Source organism: Cololabis saira, chromosome 10 (assembly GCF_033807715.1).
Source record: "Cololabis saira isolate AMF1-May2022 chromosome 10, fColSai1.1, whole genome shotgun sequence".
NCBI lineage: Eukaryota > Metazoa > Chordata > Actinopteri > Beloniformes > Belonidae > Cololabis > Cololabis saira.
This window is the reverse complement of record NC_084596.1, coordinates 42,849,148-42,867,741: the sequence shown is the minus strand read 5'-3', so window position 1 is coordinate 42,867,741 and position 18,594 is coordinate 42,849,148. Positions and strand designations below refer to the sequence as shown.

The window sequence follows — 18,594 nt, the reverse complement described above, 5'->3', positions numbered from 1 at the left end:
GTGGGAACGTATTTATTTGCAGGTAGGACAGATGGAGAAACTTGTAGACATGGTGCTGGATGAACATTCTGATTGTTTCAAAAAGAAAATGTGGATTTACAGGAGGCATTTGTATATATGGTTGTATGATGGGTATACTGTCTGTTTATGCTGTTATAAATGTTGTGTTTTGAGTTTGAATGTATGTTCTTATATGCATGAATACTTAAAAAACTTAAATGACAAAAAAACTCTCGTCTTGCACAGGTGTCAAGTAACGAAGTACAAATACTTCGTTACCTTACTTAAGTAGAAATTTTGGTTATCTATACTTCACTGGAGTAATTATTTTTCAGAAGACTTTTTACGTTTACTCCTTACATTTTCACACAATTATCTGTACTTTTTACTCCTTACATTTTAAAAACAGCCTCGTTACTCTATTTCATTTCGGCCTTTAAATAAAAACTATCCAGTTAAATTGCTCCATCCGGATAGAGTGAATTTGGTTGTGGTTGTTTCAGATGTTCTTGTCCAGTTTTGTTCTTACATCCGTTCCCTCAGATTCCTGCAACTAAACTTGGATGTACATTCCAATAAAGGTTAGGATAAATGATAACATGCCTCTGAAGTTTGACTTTTTGCACCATTACAATACTTATAGGCAACTAGTCATCATATCTGCTGCTCTCTGAAACACATGTTAATGCTCAATAGTACACATATATGGTTCTTTAATATATTTACATTATACTAAGATACATTCATTTCCAATGGCTTTTGTCCTTAATGGCTTTTTCCCCCCTTACATTACTTTTACTTTTATACCATAAGTAGTTTTGAAACCAGTACTTTTATACTTTTACTTGAGTAAAAAACTTGAGTTGATACTTCAACTTCTACAGGAGTATTTTTAAACTCTAGTATCTATACTTCTACCTGAGTAATGAATGTGAATACTGAAGACACATCTGTCATCTTGACAGATGCACGGCTCATAAAAAGCCCCCCCCCATCATGCTGCATTCAGCTCACACACTCTCTGATCGCGCCTTTTTTCGATTGAACGGTATCTTCTCAAGTCACCTTGAAGGGCCCAACAGCAACCCACGACTTTCTGAGAAGAGATACTCTTATCAGCGCCCCGCCCTCTCTGCAGGGAGGAAACCCAGGGCCGGTGTGATGTCTTTCATGTGGTCATCACAATCAGCCATCAGCAGCGCTCAGCAACACTCAGGAGACAATGAGACTCCTCAGAATACCCAGCATACCTTTGCTCCAGGAAGTTTTATGGAATGTTACTGCATTACACCCATTTTCTACACCGGTTTCCTCCTTTGCAGGGTCCCCGGGTTCTGCTGGGTTATAACCAGTACTCAAGTTGTAAAAAAATAAAAAATCAGGGGGGATGGTGGATTTTATCATATGGGGACAGATAATTTGTGCTGATTACAAATAATATAATATATTACAAATAATAGCAGTGACCAAAACACCTGCAGAAATACTGCAGGAATGACATAGCAGCAGTTAAATGCAGCCTTCTGTAAGCTTTAAATATCCACTGGGCTTACATCAAATACATCAAAACACAACAATAAAAAACACTTTTCTGAACTTATCAATATGACTCTGTCCTTCACAGGATAAGTAACATGGATCACTGCAAAAACTCACAATCTTAACAAGAATATTATTTCTAATTTCTAGTTTAAATGTCTCATTTTAGTAAAAAAAATCTCATTACACTTAAAACAAGACTCATCACTGGAAAAAACAACAATTTTCACCTGTTTCAAGTAGATTTTCACTTAAAATAAGTAGAAAAATCTGCCAGTGGAACAAGATTTTTTTGCTTGTATGAGAAGATAAATCTTGTCCCACTGGCAGATTTTTCTACTTATTTCAAGTGAAAATTTACTTGAAACAGGTGAAAATTGTCAAATAAGTTATTTTATTCTGGTGATGACTCTAAATGTTGAAATAGCAGTAAAACCACATTCATTGATGAAATGACATAAGGGATGGAAAGGGGGGGTGGCAGTTTTACAGGGGGGATGATTTGGACCGTTTTTATTTCAGGGGGCGATGCCAGGACAGGTCACCAGTCTATAGGGCTACTGCATTACATAAAAAGAAAACACATATTTCCTTCCAGTCTATGCAAGTGTTTGTAGCAGGTTATAAGAGGAAGTGACAACAATGTGACGCCAGGCCGTCTTTAGCTATTCAAACTTTCCTGGAACCTTTAAATGAGGAAGCAAAAGACGAGGCAGCTGATACTATGCAGATAAGTGCACAAGATGATGCAATATTGATCCCCACTGAGAGCAGCTGGGGTCCTGCGCGCTGGAGATGGGCCTGCAGCTGACTGATATGCTATCTGTATGAAAACACAACCAACCTCAGGCTCACGGGGATCGGCTGCAGAATAAGGTGACACCTTGGAAGTTATGAAATCTAACAGAAAGGACAGAGGTGAATCTCTACTCCCCATGAGTCATGATATGGGAATACTGGTTCCCACATTTACAGGTCACAACATGCATGAGATTCCTCCGAATGCATCTTTCTTAAGTTTTCTGAACCTACAGTTCTTGGTAAATCTTACCCAATCATGTTAACAGTGGGCTTACACAATTAAAACGACACTCATCAGTTCTGAGTTATAGAAACGTTTCACTCTTTTTAAAAATCAGATAACTGAGACTTTAAGAGCAACTCCAAGGCAGTTTTCATTAGTCTTATATTTTGAGCACAGTGACCACCAGTGGCTGTTAAGAAGAACTACACTTTGAGTGAAGTAAAAAAAATATTTATTCAACAACCATGCTTCAGTTCAGACTTTCTAAGGACATATTAATCACTCATGAACACACACACACACACTATGGAAGAGTATTAGGGCCAGGCAGGAGAAAAATTAAAATCATATTTTAGAGGAAGATTTTTTTTCATTATGCACTTTGAGAAAAAAGTTGAAATGTTGAGAAAAAAGGCGCAATGTCGAGATTAATGTTGAAGTACAAATTCGAGAAAAAAAATGGAAATGTTGAGGAAAAAAAGTCGAAATGTCGAGAAAAAAGTCAGAATTCTGTGAATAAAGTTGAAATAAAGTTGAAAGAAAAAAGGCGAAATTTCGACTTTATTCTTGAATTTGTATTTCAACATTAATCTCGACATTTCAACTTTTGCACAATAAAAAAAATCTTCCCGTCTCAAATATTTTTTCTCCTGCCTGGCCCTAATACTCTTCCGTACACACACACATCAAGCAGACAAGGATCCGACATCGTGCACGGCCTCACACGGCGGTGGAGCTGGGCGGCTGCTTCAGTGTCCCGGTCTGAAAGGGAAGGGCATCCCCGTCATGAACGGCTGGCCGGGGTACTGGCTGTGCGAGGCGGGGTGGGGGGCTAGAGGTGTGTGTGCAGTGTGTGTGGGGTGTGCGGTGTGTGTGGGGTGTGCGGTGTGTGCGGTGTGTGTGGGGTGTGCGGTGTGTGTGGGGTGTGCAGTGTGTGTGGGGTGTGCAGTGTGTGCGGTGTGTGTGGGGTGTGAGGCGATGGGAGAGTGAGCGGCGTGGGGGCTGAAGGCCAGCGGAGGGGTGTGGATGTTGTTGTAGTACATCACCGGACCGGACAACACCAACTGGAGCAAACTGGAAACAAGACAAACATACAAAATCAGGCTCAGGTCGGTGTAGGACATCCAATAAATGAAACACCTGCAGTTCCAGGGCTGGGGATCCATTCAAATGTCAAGAAGATCCGATTTGGATATTGATTTGGGTTAGTGTTATTAAAACAGTTTTTTGAGCTGTTGCATGAATTATATGACTGTAGTTATGCAACATATTAATACTATTATTAATTGAGATTCAACAGCAAGTATTGCAGCTAATGATGCTGTAAGGACCAATCAGCTCCCAGAATGCTGATAGAACTGCTTTCAGAAACATCATGTGGAGCAGAATTACCAAACAGATCCGGGGCAGCAAACAGAGACGGATGAAATCACTTTTAATTTTTCCCACATTCTGTTTGAATTTTTTCCATTTTTGATCTATTTCGGTTTTACATTTTTGAGAATTTGGTTTTTTGCATTTTATGCAAATGTAACCCCAAGAAAGTATATAAAGTAATGAAATATAGACAATTTATGCAATTCTAACTGAAAACTTTAATGTTTTCATACCTTTAAACATATTTAAAGGCAAAAACATGGCACTAGTTATTCTGGTGTCCAACAAAAAATTCCTTTTTTGGGCATAAACAAAAAAATACCAAAAGTAATGTAATGTAATGATGAGAAAAAAAATACATAAAAATAAATTTAAAAAAATAATCGATCTTTAGACATACGAATCAATTTTTAGGAATTAATATGAGAATCGATTTAGAATCTAGAATTTAGATTTAGAATGCAGTTCCTCTACATTTTAAACCACCCCCCCCAGTGAGGTGCATGACTGGATAATCCTGCCTTACTTGTTGTGAGGGAGGCGGGAACAGATGGCTCTCAAGTCCTCTGTGAAGACAAAACAAGAGGTCAGAACAAGATGATACATTAACCAGCGAACAAGTTGCTGATTTTATTGGCTACATGCTGACATTTAGTCGTGCAGACGTCATGCACGCGTTGTTACTTTGCGTGGGTCTGCAGCAAAGAACAATGAGCTGCTGCAAAAGCAGACGCCTCATCTGCATTCCTGTTGCTTTGAAAAATAAAGACTGGAAATCACTTGAGTTGTATTCTTTTTAAAGTTTCTTTTTTTAATGAGTTCTAATGTAGAGCAGAGAAGATTTCGACCTAGCACGGTCATAGATGCACTGAGGAGAGGCTCTAGCCTCTGGGTTCTGTCTGAAAGTCAGAAGAAAATGATTAATTATTATTATTAATCATTTTCCTGCACATTTTTTAAAATCATGATTTAAAATGAAAATATGAAGCTTCCTGAGGTCTTAATGAGATGTCTCTGTCCTGTTTTGGTCAGATGAACACGGACGTGAAGTATGATGGTGCAGGCCGTTGCTGCCTCATCGACTCCACCAGGGTGGAGACACCACCCCAGGAGGGCGTGCCTCTTGTGAAACCAGTGTCACAGTTCTGTGCGTCCAACGTCCCAGATCTGCTAGATGCAGAAAGATTGTAAAACTGGGTGGGGATTTGGATGGGGAGGCTGATAATCCCTGATGTGGTCTGGGTTAGTGCCGTCATACAGTACCCTGCACACTGGAGCGGCGCCGGAGCGGCACTAAGGTGGCTCTGGAGTGGCTGTTTGAACGTCACTGGAGCGGGACCGGAGCGGCGCTATAGCGGCGCTATAGCGCTCACGCGTATCTCTGAAGGGTTGCTGAAGTAGAACCGAAACCTTCCCCATACTCGTCTAGAAGATATCATTGTGCTTTTCCACTAGCACCTACTCCGCTCAGCTTGCCTCCACTCGGTTTGGTTCTTTCTAAGGCTGGGACTTTAGCGCGTTAATTTCGATTAATTAATTACAGAAAAAATAGCGCGCTAGAAAAAAATTAGTTTTTTCCCCTCGGAACGTTTCTCACGGGACGACTTTCATACGGACAGCGCACCGACCAACCAGACCCTTGAGAGAGAGGCTGCGTCCGAAATCACATGCTTCCACCCTAATGATATTTACTCAAAAGTGTGCCGAACTTAAGTATAATTTTTAGTATATACTTTTTAGTCTGGCATTTCGGACGCACCGAGAGAGTTAACACACTTACGTGGACTCCCATTGTGAGCTCCGCGGCGAGATCGAAGCGTTTTACAACTCTCTCTCTCAAGGTTCTGCAACCAACATGCATTAGTGTTACAGCGAAGTGCGGCCGTCGTCGTAACAAGCTAAGTTGTTACCACACACGTTAAAGATGGATGAAGTCGCAGACAAAAAGGGTCTCGTTGGTCCGGTAGATGGGACATTTTGTTTTAAAAAACGGACGGATGGAAGCGTGCTCTGTTTTCTAATGTGTTTCCATGTTCTGGAATGTACTTGAAACAGTTGAAAGTATTTTGTTATATTTGAGTGTTGTTTACAGAAGGTCCTTGACTATAGGCTACCTGTCTCATTCAATGTGCATACTGCATATATTTAATTTACTGCACTTTATAGCAAATTGCACTGATTTGTTCTTGTTGAAGCTCCACCTTGATAAATATAAACTGTTTCATAGATTGAACATATGTTTTCACTAGTCAATCATTCACTCGTATACAAAAATCCATTTGAAACAAACAAAAAAGGAAATCTCATTGTTCTCAGGTCTAAAATTGATATGCGATTAAATTGCGATTAATTAATTACAAAGCCTGTAATTAATTCGATTAATTTTTTTAATCGAGTCCCAGCCCTAGTTGTTTTCCACCAGGGGTCTAACGTGTCGAGTAGATACTTTTCTGTATCTATTCTGCCGAGGTTCTAAGCAGCTGAGTCGGGCTGCATCTGATGTCATCACACTACAGGCCACCGATTGGTCAGGCAGTTGGCCAATCAGATGTCTGAGTCAGGATGTGACATCATTTCAAGAGCGACTCACGGCTTCTTGTTTGCTTGAAGCCTTCTCTCCCACCGTTGTTTTAAATTTATATCAAATGTCATAGAACAAGCAGCAGATTTATCAACTCATCCATGTTCACCGTCTTTGGCGCCTTTACTTCTTCGTTTGTGTCGCACAACCTTGTACGTCACAGCAGCTTCGCTCCAACCCACCTACTTCTGATCTGGGTAATGAAGAGAAACGAGGCCAAGGCGAGTCGAGACGAGTCGGGCTGAGTAGGTACTAGTGGAAAAGCGCCATTAGACATCCATCCCAGACCGTTGTCAGCGGTATCAGTGAGGACAGGCTGGGTACAACACCGCCTCATCACAAGGGAAGCATGACAACAGGTCAACGATACTGCCCTCACATGCACCGTACTCAGCACCACTGCAGGACATCTGCAGGACACGCTGTTCTCTCCTCAGAGAGGACGAGCCACTGTGTCCCTCGCTAAAGGAGATAACAGGGCAAAGTTGAAAGTCGAATTATGGCTGACTCTCTGAAACTGCAGGGTCATTTCATTAAGTTCTCAACCTTCCAAAACAAACATCTTTTATCTTCTCTGCAAGGTCTGAAGAAGGAGTACATTTGGCAAGCTGGACCCCAGAAGGAGTACTTTCGTCACACTGGTGGTTAAAACTTGACATCAAGGATTGATAAAATGTGACCTGTGGTAACCAAAGTCCGCTCCAGAGTGTGTGAAGAGACACTTCGTTTAACTATTACAACATATCCAGGGATTCATGTCAGGAAATTCTAACAAAACAGACACTTCCCGAAGGAACGTTGTGCACATACCAGAGGTCGCTGAGCAACTTTGAAACACCCGTCCCAAGCAGCTATGTCCTTCTGTGAGCTGTTTACATATATGGGGTACTGGGATATAGTGGGGTACTGTGGATTACTGGGGTACTAGGGTACTGGGGTGCTGGGTTACTGTGGAGTACTGTAGGGTACTGGGATACAGTGGGGTACTGGGGTACAGGGGTAAAGTGGGGTACTGTGGAGTACTGGGATACAGTGGGGTACTGTGGAGTACTGGGATACAGTGGAGTACTGTAGGGTACTGGGATACAGTGGAGTACTGGGGTACTTGGGTAATGTGGGGTACTGTGGAGTACTGTAGGGTACTGGGATACAGTGGGGTACTGGGGTAAAGTTGGGTACTGTGGAGTACTGTAGGATACTGGGGTAAAGTGGGGTACTGTAGGGTACTGGGATACAGTGGGGTACTGGGATATAGTGGGGTACTGTGGAGTACTGGGATATAGTGGGGTACTATGGATTACTGGGGTACTAGGCTACTGGGGTGCTGGGTTACTGTGGACTACTGTAGGGTACTGGGATACAGTGGGGTACTGGGGTACAGGGGTAAAGTGGGGTACTGTGGAGTACTGGGATACAGTGGAGTACTGTAGGGTACTGGGATACAGTGGAGTACTGGGGTACTTGGGTAATGTGGGGTACTGTGGAGTACTGTAGGATACTGGGGTAAAGTGGGGTACTGTGGAGTACTGTAGGGTACTGGGGTGCTGGGTTACTGTGGGTTACTGGGGTACTGTGGAGTACTGTAGGGTACTGGGATACAGTGGGGTACTGGGGTAAAGTTGGGTACTGGGGTAAAGTGGGGTACTGTGGAGTACTGTAGGATACTGGGGTAAAGTGGGGTACTGTAGGGTACTGGGATACAGTGGGGTACTGGGGTAAAGTGGGGTACTGTGGAGTACTGTAGGGTACTGGGGTGCTGGGTTACTGTGGGGTACTGGGGTAAAGTGGGGTACTGTAGGGTACTGGGATACAGTGGAGTACTGTAGGGTACTGGGATACAGTGGGGTACTGGGGTAAAGTGGGGTACTGTGGAGTACTGTAGGGTACTGGGGTGCTGGGTTACTGTGGGGTACTGGGGTACTGTGGAGTACTGGGGTACTGTGGAGTACTGGGATACAGTGGGGTACTGGGATACAGTGGGGTACTGCGGGGTACTGTGGGGTACTGTGGGGTCCTGTGAGGTACCGGGACATAGACTCAGATCAAAGACCTATCCAGCCTCCTCCTCCCGTTCCGCGTCGTACCTCTGGAGCAGAGCAGCGCTCCGCTGGCCATGGCCACCTGCAGAGCCTGGGCCAGCCGGTCCAGCGCCAGCTGGGGCGACGCTCGCGCCTCCACCGCGGACTTGAGCGTGTGTTTGTCGGCCTGGTCCAGCAGCCGGGACAGGTCTGAGATCAGCGTGGCCAGGGAATCCATCTGCAGCAGCGCCAGGCGCCCAAACAGCCCCTTCTCGTTGAGGATGGAGGGCAGGAGCATGAAGACCTGCATGTGGTGGAAGACGGTCAGAGCTGAGACCTTTGAGCTGCTGGTGTTTCCATGAGGTCATGAACGCTACGTGAATTGAAGCCTGAATTATGGTTCTGCATTAAACCTACTCCGTAGGGTACGAGGCTACGCGGGAGTCTCTCCGTGGCCTACGCCATAGCCCGACGTGCACCTCCCAAAAAATGGAACTATGACCCAACGCAGACCGAGAGGGCTGTGATTGGTTTGCTTGGTAGCAACGCATTTCCGGTTCCGGTTCGTGAAGCAGTCGTGAACTTTCAGCGTTCTTTTGGGTTGTTTTGTTTTTTTGCACAATAGTTGTCCTTATCTCTACGATTCACTGTGACCGGAAAAATCGGAAGCTAAACAAAGTATCAACTAGCGCTCTGGGGGGGGGTACTGCACCGCAGTGAAATGGAGTGACGGAAAAGTCCGACGGCGTCACGGCAACGGCGTCACGGCAACGGCGTCACGGCAACGGCGTCACGGCAACGGCGTCACGGCAACGGCGTCACGGCAACGGCGTCACGGCAACGGCGTCACGGCAACGGCGTCACGGCAACGGCGTAGGCTCTGTGTTGGTTTAACGCGGAACCATAATTCAGGCTTAACTTTCCACGTTTAAAACCATCCACACCTCTGTTGAAAAAAACAAATACTAACAATCTATGATGTGAACAAGTATCAAACAGGAATCCTGATGTATAAAGTCATATGATCTCCATTAACTTTACCCAGACATTTTCATAATTATTTTGAGTTTAATTCTTATTATACCAAGGTCTGTGTGAATACTGGATTCTGATTGGCTGGCAGGTGTAGGTTAAAAGTGATAATCTACACCTAGAAAACAAGTTCGGTCAAATTGCCTGATATCTTTAATATCATTGCGCTGGATCAACTGCCAGGTGGTAACCACGGCAACAGAGATTCAGAGAAGAAGAGCCGGCTACCGCAGGACGGCGACATGAGTGATTTTGTCATTTCTTTTCATTTATTTGGTGAATTAGTACAGGAGAGACGAAAATGGAGCAACATTTTATCATCTCCCAATGCTCCGGCAAGCAGTGGCGAGGATCCACAAACTTTAAATATTCGTCCATCAAATGCAACGATGATGGACATGCCAGTATCTCTTTCCAATTTCACAATTAATGGAAATGTAGCATTTAATTTTAAGTAGTTTCTACTCTGGGATAGCCGACCGTCTTATTTCGTTTATTTTTTTGAATGATTGATAATATGTGTAGCTTAATGAAACGTTTGTTTATTTTTTTGAATGATTGATAATATTTGTAGCTTAATAATACGATTTAGGAAACTATCTGTGGACTTTGATTCTTTGAAACAAATATGTTTACTGTTTGTTACTGTAGCATATTTATACTGTACATAGAAATACCACATTTGTTTATTGTTTATTTTTAATACCAAAGAGCGAAATTACCGGAGTCAAATTCTTTGTTGGACAATGTTCGAACCTGGCCAATAAAGCCGATTCTGATTCTGATAGCCGAGCGGACTAGAATATCTCGCGTAGCTGAGTCGTATCTCTGGTCCGTCCTAGTTACTGGAGAATCAACACTGTGTCCATTAAGGACCTTATGGGACGGTAGTGATTGTTCCAGGTATTAGTCAGTCCCTCAGGTGTTACCAAGGAAACTGGGTTATGGCTTGTTAAAAAAACTTACCAGGTTGCAACGGCTGCAGACGAGAGATTAAATAGTCGCTCAGCCGCTCAGCTGTGGCTTGTTATAAAACTAATGATTTACACTGAAAACACATTAAAGCATGAATAACTGATTTAATATTTATGTTTTTTGGTAAGTGACCGTGGTATAAGAAGGACAATGCCCTTCGAGGTGTCCATTAACATAAATATACATATAAAATACATATATTTATGTTAATGGACACCTCATCGGGCATTATCCCTTACCTATCATTCATACTGCACAGGAAGAAGGAATGATTTGCATATCCCCTTCTGTAGAAGCGCAGTTGCTAAATTTTCATTTATGTATCATGGTTTTGTGCTGTGGAACAGTTTAAAACATCTAAGTGAAACATGCTCAACATTATCTGCATTCAAAAGAAAGCTGAAAAAAAGTTTATAGATTTTTAATATATCTGTTATACTGTTATCAGTTATACTGTATAGTTATCAGTTATACTGTATAGGCCTATGTATTGTGCTTATATGGTTTTGTGAATTATTGCTTTTTATTTTTTCTTGTTTTTAGGAGGGGGAGTTGCTTATAAGCCCTTCGGGTTTTTATGACCTCTCCTGCACATCGTTTCTTAACCTTTTTTCCTCTGTGTAATGTTCCTTTTTACGGGTGCAAACATTAAAACAAACACACACACCTGCAGAACACTTAGGTGCAGTGCGGAGAAGAGAGGCCCCACGTCCGGCTGGTCCGAGCCCCCCCCCAGGTGCTGCTTGTCCCTCCGGTAGGCCAGCGGCGCCTTGACGCACCAGCGGACCAGCCCCCCCAGGGGCGTGACGTCCAGGGAGGTGATTGGCTGGTTGCCGGAGAGGGGCGTGTTCAGGAAGGTGATCAGCACCAGGCGGGGGTCCTCCTGGATCCACGACACGATCATCTGGAGGAGCTCCAGCGGAGGGCTGAGCTCCTCTGGAAACACAAACAAAAACACTTCTTAGGTCTCATCCAATTTTTAGGATATTTATTATACAGTAATCCCTTGCTATAACGCGGTTCACCTTTCACGTCTCGTGCTTCCCGGATTTACATTGTGCATCGTGTTCTGCATTCTGATTGGCTAAACAGTCTCCCCACTTAAGAACGGGACCTTTGATGAATCGTTCATTACAGTCTCAGATATAATCCATGGTGGCATGTCGGCTTATATCATTTTATTTCATTTTATTTGTTATTTAAGCGTACTCTTAAATACTTCAAATTTTTAAAACCACCCTAATTTATGGATAAGCCCTGGAAACAGGCATTGTGGCATAGAATTGTCAAATTGGTTTAATTCACCGCACGAATCAGCACAGATTACTTTTGTAATCCTGTATTTGACCTGGTCTTTGTACGTTTTGACCGTATAGAAACGTAATTCTTGCCATTGTAAGAATGAGATGTACCTGCTGTACTCTACTGCCCTTACTTTTTTAATAACTTGTGCTTTTTATTAGTTTACCTCTTTTCTTATCATTTTATTTGTTATTTACCATTTAATTGTGTCTTGCCGCTTTTAATGTTGATGTAAAGCACTTTGAATTACCTTGTGTTGAATTGTGCTATACAAATAAACTTGCCTTGCTTTATATGAATCTTTTTGCCCAGAAGAAAAAAAGAGCGACAACAACGACCCATAACTATTTTCTTCTCTGGAAAAAACACACCTGCACCACGGCTTTAGGAGAAAAAGACGCTACAGAGCCAGTCAGGATGCAGCAGCATCAGAAGAGCAGGGAAATACGCACCAGTCACAATTTCTTCTACTGTACTTATTGTATTTTTTTCATAATCATTTTTAATTTTCTCCCGTTCAAATCCAATTAATCTAGTCGTAGTGGGGCGGGGCTGATCTCCACAATTCGAAGCCTTGTATAATAATTATTATTATTTTTTTTTTTTAAATTTGACTTATCACGGGTTCTTTTTGGAACGTAACCCCCATGAAAAACCAGGGATTACTGTATTTGACATCTTTTGTGTGATGGAGTACCGGAGCTGAGGTCGTAGAGGGTGGTGACGGCGGTGATGAACTGGCAGCAGAAGCGCGGGCTGGAACTGTGGATGTTCTGCAGGGTGGACACGGAGCCCGGCACCATGCTGCAGTAGTCGTCCACCAGAACCCGGGCCAGACGCACGCAGTACACGCGGTGGGTTCTCTATAACCAGGCAGGAAAAACATTAATTCATTTGGAATTTGAATGCTGCAACACATCTTTAAGAAAGAAAGTTAGGACATAGGGAACAATACAATACTGGAAAATGTCAAAAGACTCCAAGAAAAAAAACAAACGAACTGTGATGCTTTAAAATTGGTTGGTTGATTGGTCACTGTCAAGACAAGTGTCAATTACAATGAAGGTCTGATGTTTTTGTGAGGAGATGGCTACCTTTTGTAAGGTTCCTCTCCGTCTTAACTGTCCATTTATTTATTTATTATTTTTCATTTATTAGTTTTATTCAACTTTCTAGACCCCACTGGTCCCATTTTGTTATCGTCTTTAACGCTATATAATTTGTGATGTTGTCAAGGAATGTCTGTGTTTTTCTTCAGTAAAAGTAAAGTTCAAAATAAATAAATACCGTATTTGCAAGCCGCAAATATTTCTGTTGTTAGATTAGATATTTACTACATGTACAGAAGGATTTTGAACTGTAAATGATGTACATGTTTGTACCTAAATAGATCTTTCCTAACAGTGTCTTTTAACACGGCAGCAACTTTGCTGATTAAAACGGGACAGAACCAAGAGAAAATAACCAGTATTTATTTATCTATTTATCTGTTTGAAATCTGCTTCTACCTACTTCTATCTGCTAAAGAAGAAGTAGTGTATTCTTTTTTGCATTTATTTTGTCTTATTTTTGATTCTAATTCCGGTTAGAGCGCCCCGAGCGGTGGAAGAAAAATCCACAGAATAGCTGCACCTTTGTATAAGCTGCATGGTTGAAAACCTATGAAAAAGGTAGCGGCTTATAGTCCAGAAAAATACGGTAAATATAAAAATCACATGTTAACTAACAGTGCATAAAAGTAAATACAGATGCCAGTACCCTTATTTACACAAGTATAGGCGAGCAGTTACTTCAACGCAGCATGCAATTATATGTAATCCTGGTATCAGTACCAGAACAACTATAGTTCCACCCAGCAGAAAGTAAATATAATCAATATTCTGCATCAACAGACGAGTGGGAAGATTTTTTTTATCGTGCACTTTGAGAAAAAAGTCAAAATGTCGAGAAAAAGTCGCAATGTTGAGATTAATGTTGAAATACAATTTCAAGAATAAAGTCGAAATTTTGCCTTTTTTCCCCTCAACATTTCAACTTTATTCACGAAATTTTGACTTTTTTCTCAAAATTGTACTCCAACATTAATCTCGACATTTCAACTTTTTTCTTGACATTTCGACTTTTTTCTCAAAGTGCATAATGAAAAAAAAAATCATCCTCCTCTAAAATATTATTTTTATTTTTCTCCTGCCTGGCCCTAATACTCCTCCGTACCAGTGGGACAGAACCAACCGCCTCTCCTGAACCCGGCCAGACCCGTCACCCCCGAGCGGAGCCTCACCTGGAGCCAGGTAGCAGCACACTCCAAGATGGGAACCCGGCCCACAGCGATCGCCATGGAGACCAGTTTGCCCAGCAGCGCCATGCGGCTCTCGTCGGCCTGGTTTCCCTGGAGGCTGAAGAGGGCGGAGAACATGAGCTGGCGGACGGTGTCCCGACTCTGCTCCTGGAAGCAGCTGCACATGATCTCCAGCAGCTGCAGCTCCTGCAGGGCACTCATCCTCTGGAAGAAACACAGCCCTGTTACTCCTCTCCGAGCCGGCTGGGTGTCCATTCAAATGTCAAGAATCCATTCCATTACGATTCTTAAGATTCAGAATCTATTATCAAAATTTGATTCGATCCGATTCCGATATCAATTTAGGTTAGTGTTATTAAAACTGTTTTTTGAGCTGTTGCCTGAAATATATGACTGTATTTATGCAACATCTTAATAATAGTATTATATTGAGATTCAACAGCAAGTATTGCAGCTAACGATGCTGTAAGGACCAATCAGCTCCCAGAATGCTGATAGAACTGCTTTCAGAAACATCGTGGGTCAGAATTATCAAACAGATCCAGGGAGGAAACAGAGACGGATGAAATCGCTTTTATTTTTTCAACAAAACAAACTCTGTTTCTATTTTTTCCATTTTCTGTGTTTTTTTGGTTTTTAATTTTTGAAAAATGTTTTGGTTTTTAGCATGTTATGCAAATTTAACCCCAAGAAAGTATATAAGGGCAATGAAATATAGACAATTTATGCAATTATAATAGAAAACTTTAATGTTTTCATACTTTTAAAAATATTTAATGGCAAAAACATGGCAGTACGGTAGTTATTCTCGTGTCCAACAAAACATTCCTCTTTTGGGCATACAATAAAAAAAATTCCAAAAGTTATTTGTATGAAATAAATAACTCAAATATGCCTTTCAATATCCATTTAAAGTGCAAAAAAAGAAAGAAATTGCAACAGCTCAACAGCGCATGTGTGAATTAAATTAAAAAAAAACGTGACTACTGGGATTAAAGTTCACTGGGCGAAAATGTAATAATGAAAAAAATAAAATGCGATTTTTAGACATGTGAATCGATTTTTAGGAATAGAGGGAATGCGCATGACGTCACAGAGGGTTAATGTACGCCCACTGAGTGTCAGAAAGACTGAGTGTCAGAAAGACTGAGTGTCAGAAAGACTGAGTGTCAGAAAGACTGAGTGTCAGAAAGACTGAGTGTCAGCGTAAACTTTCAGTTTGAGCAACTTGAAAACATCTAAAATGGGAAAGAGCTGTTGTGCGATCGACTTTACTCAGATTTGGCAAGAAATCCGAGTTATCGTTTTACAGACTGCCGAAAAATAATCTTAAGAGAGACAAATGGATTGCTGCAATTCACAGAAACAACTGGATTCCAGACACCGAAACGTGGATTTGTGGTTCCCATTTTGTATCAGGTAATGTTGGATTTTTGGGTAGCTAACGTTAAACGGTCAAATCATAAAGTTCGGTGTCCTCATCACTTTAATTTCTACAACAAATCCTGCCTTGAAGTCGGACCAAGCGTCAAGACTTTTGTAAGCCTTCAAGCTTTGCTTCGTGTATTTCCCCGGCGTAGAAATTAAGTACATATAAATATCAGGAAACTGGATTCGTGGACAAATATTCATGTCCATGGACCACTGGTTCTTGGTAACTGTACCAAATATTAATGTCCATGGACCACTGGTTCTTGGTAACTGTACCAAATATTAATGTCCATGGACCACTGGTTCTTGGTAACTGTACGGGTCACTGTCAAGTCCAACTGCCTTTAATTTAAGCCCATAATCAGCTGTTATCCCGTCTTCTCCACTAGTTGCAGCTGTTTTTACCACTCAGTGTGAGTAAGGGGGCTGGTCCAGTGGGAAAGTGACATCAATACAGACCCTCTATTAATATGAGAATCGATTTAGAATCGGAAAATTGTTTTTTTCAACTCCCCGAGCGGGTTGGCGGTGCATGTGTCTGGGGGCCGGGTCTCACCCTGGCGGGGGCGCCCCGGTCCCGGGGGGCGTGCAGGATGAACTCCTCCACCAGCTCCTGGGTCTTGGCGTCCACCTGCGGGGGCTGCCGGCCCGACTGCAGCAGGTTGCAGATGTAGATGTCCAGGTGGTACAGCAGCTCCTTGGCGGCGCTCAGCACGTCCCGGGGCAGCAGCGACTGGCGGATGTCCCCCATCACGAGCTGCCGGGGAACATTTACATCACAGTTTAGTTACCAAAGCTGGGTTTCTAACATTGTTACACGTCTGATTGATGGAGATAACATCTCTGGTGGTACTCACTCCTCCAGGCAGCGCGGCTGCAGAAAGCTGTCACGGGTGTCCTGCAATGGAGATGGAATTTAAGAGTTAGTTGTGGTTTACCATGTTAAGAAAATGCGATGTGGACAATTATAAAGTAGATTTGGCTATTATACGTTTCCGAATCGAAAAGGAATGAACAAAAGTACACCTGACAAAAACAATACAGAAGTAGAAGCTCAGACACTGCAGAGAAGAGCAAAAACACTACATAATGAGGACCAAGTCTTTTTCTTTTTCCCAGCTACTGACTGAAGTAGACTTTTATTGTGACCCAGCTCCTCCACCCAGACCGGTGTTCTGCCAATTTCTGCTGCTTTGCCAAAAAATGCTACCTAATGGTTTTCTACCTTTGTAGAGCTACAATTTTACTGTGTTTTACTCCCTACACCACTTCCTTTCCCCCAAGTGGCTGTCATTGTAAATAAGAATGTGTTATTAATGACCTGCCTGGCTAAATAAAGGCCAATGACTGAATAAATATCAAATAAAGCCACAGAATTGTTGTTGTTTTTCCTCTTTATCGTATAATGTTCAAAAGTATAATGCAATTCATGTCATGGGTAGTGTATTTTGAAGGATCAAATACTCAACATCCCATATTATCCATTTTACATGGTGCTGATATGATATCCAGAGGTGTCAAGTAACAAAGTACAAATTTTGGTTATCTATACTTCACTGGAGTAATTAATTTTCAGACGACTTTTTACTTTTACTCCTTACATTTTCACGCAATTATCTGTACTTTTTACTCCTTACATTTTAAAAACAGCCTCGTTACTCTATTTCATTTTGGCCTTTAAAAAAAAACTATCCAGTTAAATTGCTCCATCCGGATAGAGTGAATTTGGTTGTGGTTGTTTCAGATGTTCTTGTCCAGTTTTGTTCTTACATCCGTTCCCTCAGATTCCTGCAACTAAACTTGGATGTACATTCCAATAAAGGTTAGGATAAATGATAACATGCCTCTGAAGTTTGACTTTTTGCACCATTACAATACTTATAGGCAACTAGTCATCATATCTCCTGCTCTCTGAAACACATGTTAATGCTCAATAGTACACATATATGGTTCTTTAATATATTTGCATTATACTAAGATGCATTCATTTCATCATCAATGGATTTTGTCCTCAATGGCTTTTTTCCCCCTTATATTACTTTTATACTTCAAGTAGTTTTGAAACCAGTACTTTTATACTTTTACTTGAGTAAAAAACTTGAGTTGATACTTCAACTTCTACAGGAGTATTTTTAAACTGTAGTATCTATACTTCTACCTGAGTAATGAATGTGAATACTGAAGACACCTCTGATTGATATCCTCCTAATGATAGGAGTGGCAATCAAACGTTGAAAACCGACTGTGAGCATGCGCAGAACCACAAAGTATCATTTCTCGGCAGGTAGCAGAAATGGCCATAACACCGGTGCTGCTCCATCCATCAGCTCCAGCTGCTGTTAGCGCTGCTACAAATAAAACAACGGATGTTCCGCCGCATTAGCAGCGTTCACATCAATAGCCACACGCACCCAGAGCCTGGTCAGACACACCTGCAGCTCTTACCTGCTCAAACAGACCAGAAGGGACCAGAAGGGACCAGAAATGACCCGACTAAACACCCGGGACTCGAACCCGCGGAGGATGTTGGGTCTGGCGCTTCCGGTTAGTACGGAAGCCTGCGAGGGACAAACTCTGCTCTCCGCCCGCCGGCTCGAGAACGAGCGTCGTGAACGAGCGAATGAACACATACAATCAAAGGGCGCAAAACAAGAGAGTCAACTTTTGGAATTGAATATTTGATTTAAAAAAAACATATATCGACTGGTGATTTGCGCTTTTTTAAGGTGGCAAATAGCCTTTGTTGATGTTTAAATGATTATGGAGGTGTGAATAAACATTAATTTGGTCGGCTTACATTACAGTTGTCAAAACAAATGTTAAAATTGATTTAAGATATTTTGCTCAGATCCCTGACTGATGTGACTGAAGCAGCTTAATGAGACCTGCAGATATGTTATTTCTGTTGTGATGAGGGTTGTATGCCGCTTTAACTTGGGATGTCTGTTGCTATTACCTGACTGATGTGGCTGTGCCTTTTTTTAAAATTTAATTAATAATGCTCATTACAATTTTT

The 18,594-nt window shown here is 41.9% G+C and overlaps 1 protein-coding gene across 2 annotated transcripts; it reads right to left on the bottom strand.

Moving 5' to 3' along the window:
* Positions 1-3,184: 3,184 nt before the first annotated feature.
* Positions 3,185-18,116, bottom strand: ints15 (integrator complex subunit 15). Of its 2 annotated transcripts, none has more exons than XM_061732980.1 (9): positions 18,024-18,116; positions 16,436-16,462; positions 16,135-16,335; positions 14,130-14,351; positions 12,546-12,711; positions 11,214-11,482; positions 8,606-8,843; positions 4,467-4,506; positions 3,185-3,637 (listed from the first exon to the last, which is right to left on the bottom strand). In XM_061732980.1, exons 3-9 carry the CDS (start codon positions 16,327-16,329, stop codon positions 3,313-3,315), a joined length of 1,455 nt encoding a protein of 484 aa, XP_061588964.1. In that variant the 5' UTR covers positions 16,330-16,335; positions 16,436-16,462; positions 18,024-18,116; the 3' UTR covers positions 3,185-3,312. The 2 variants fall into 2 exon arrangements, with proteins under 2 accessions (XP_061588964.1, XP_061588963.1); XM_061732979.1 differs by having other exon boundaries at positions 16,436-16,476; positions 18,024-18,115.
* Positions 18,117-18,594: the final 478 nt, after the last annotated feature.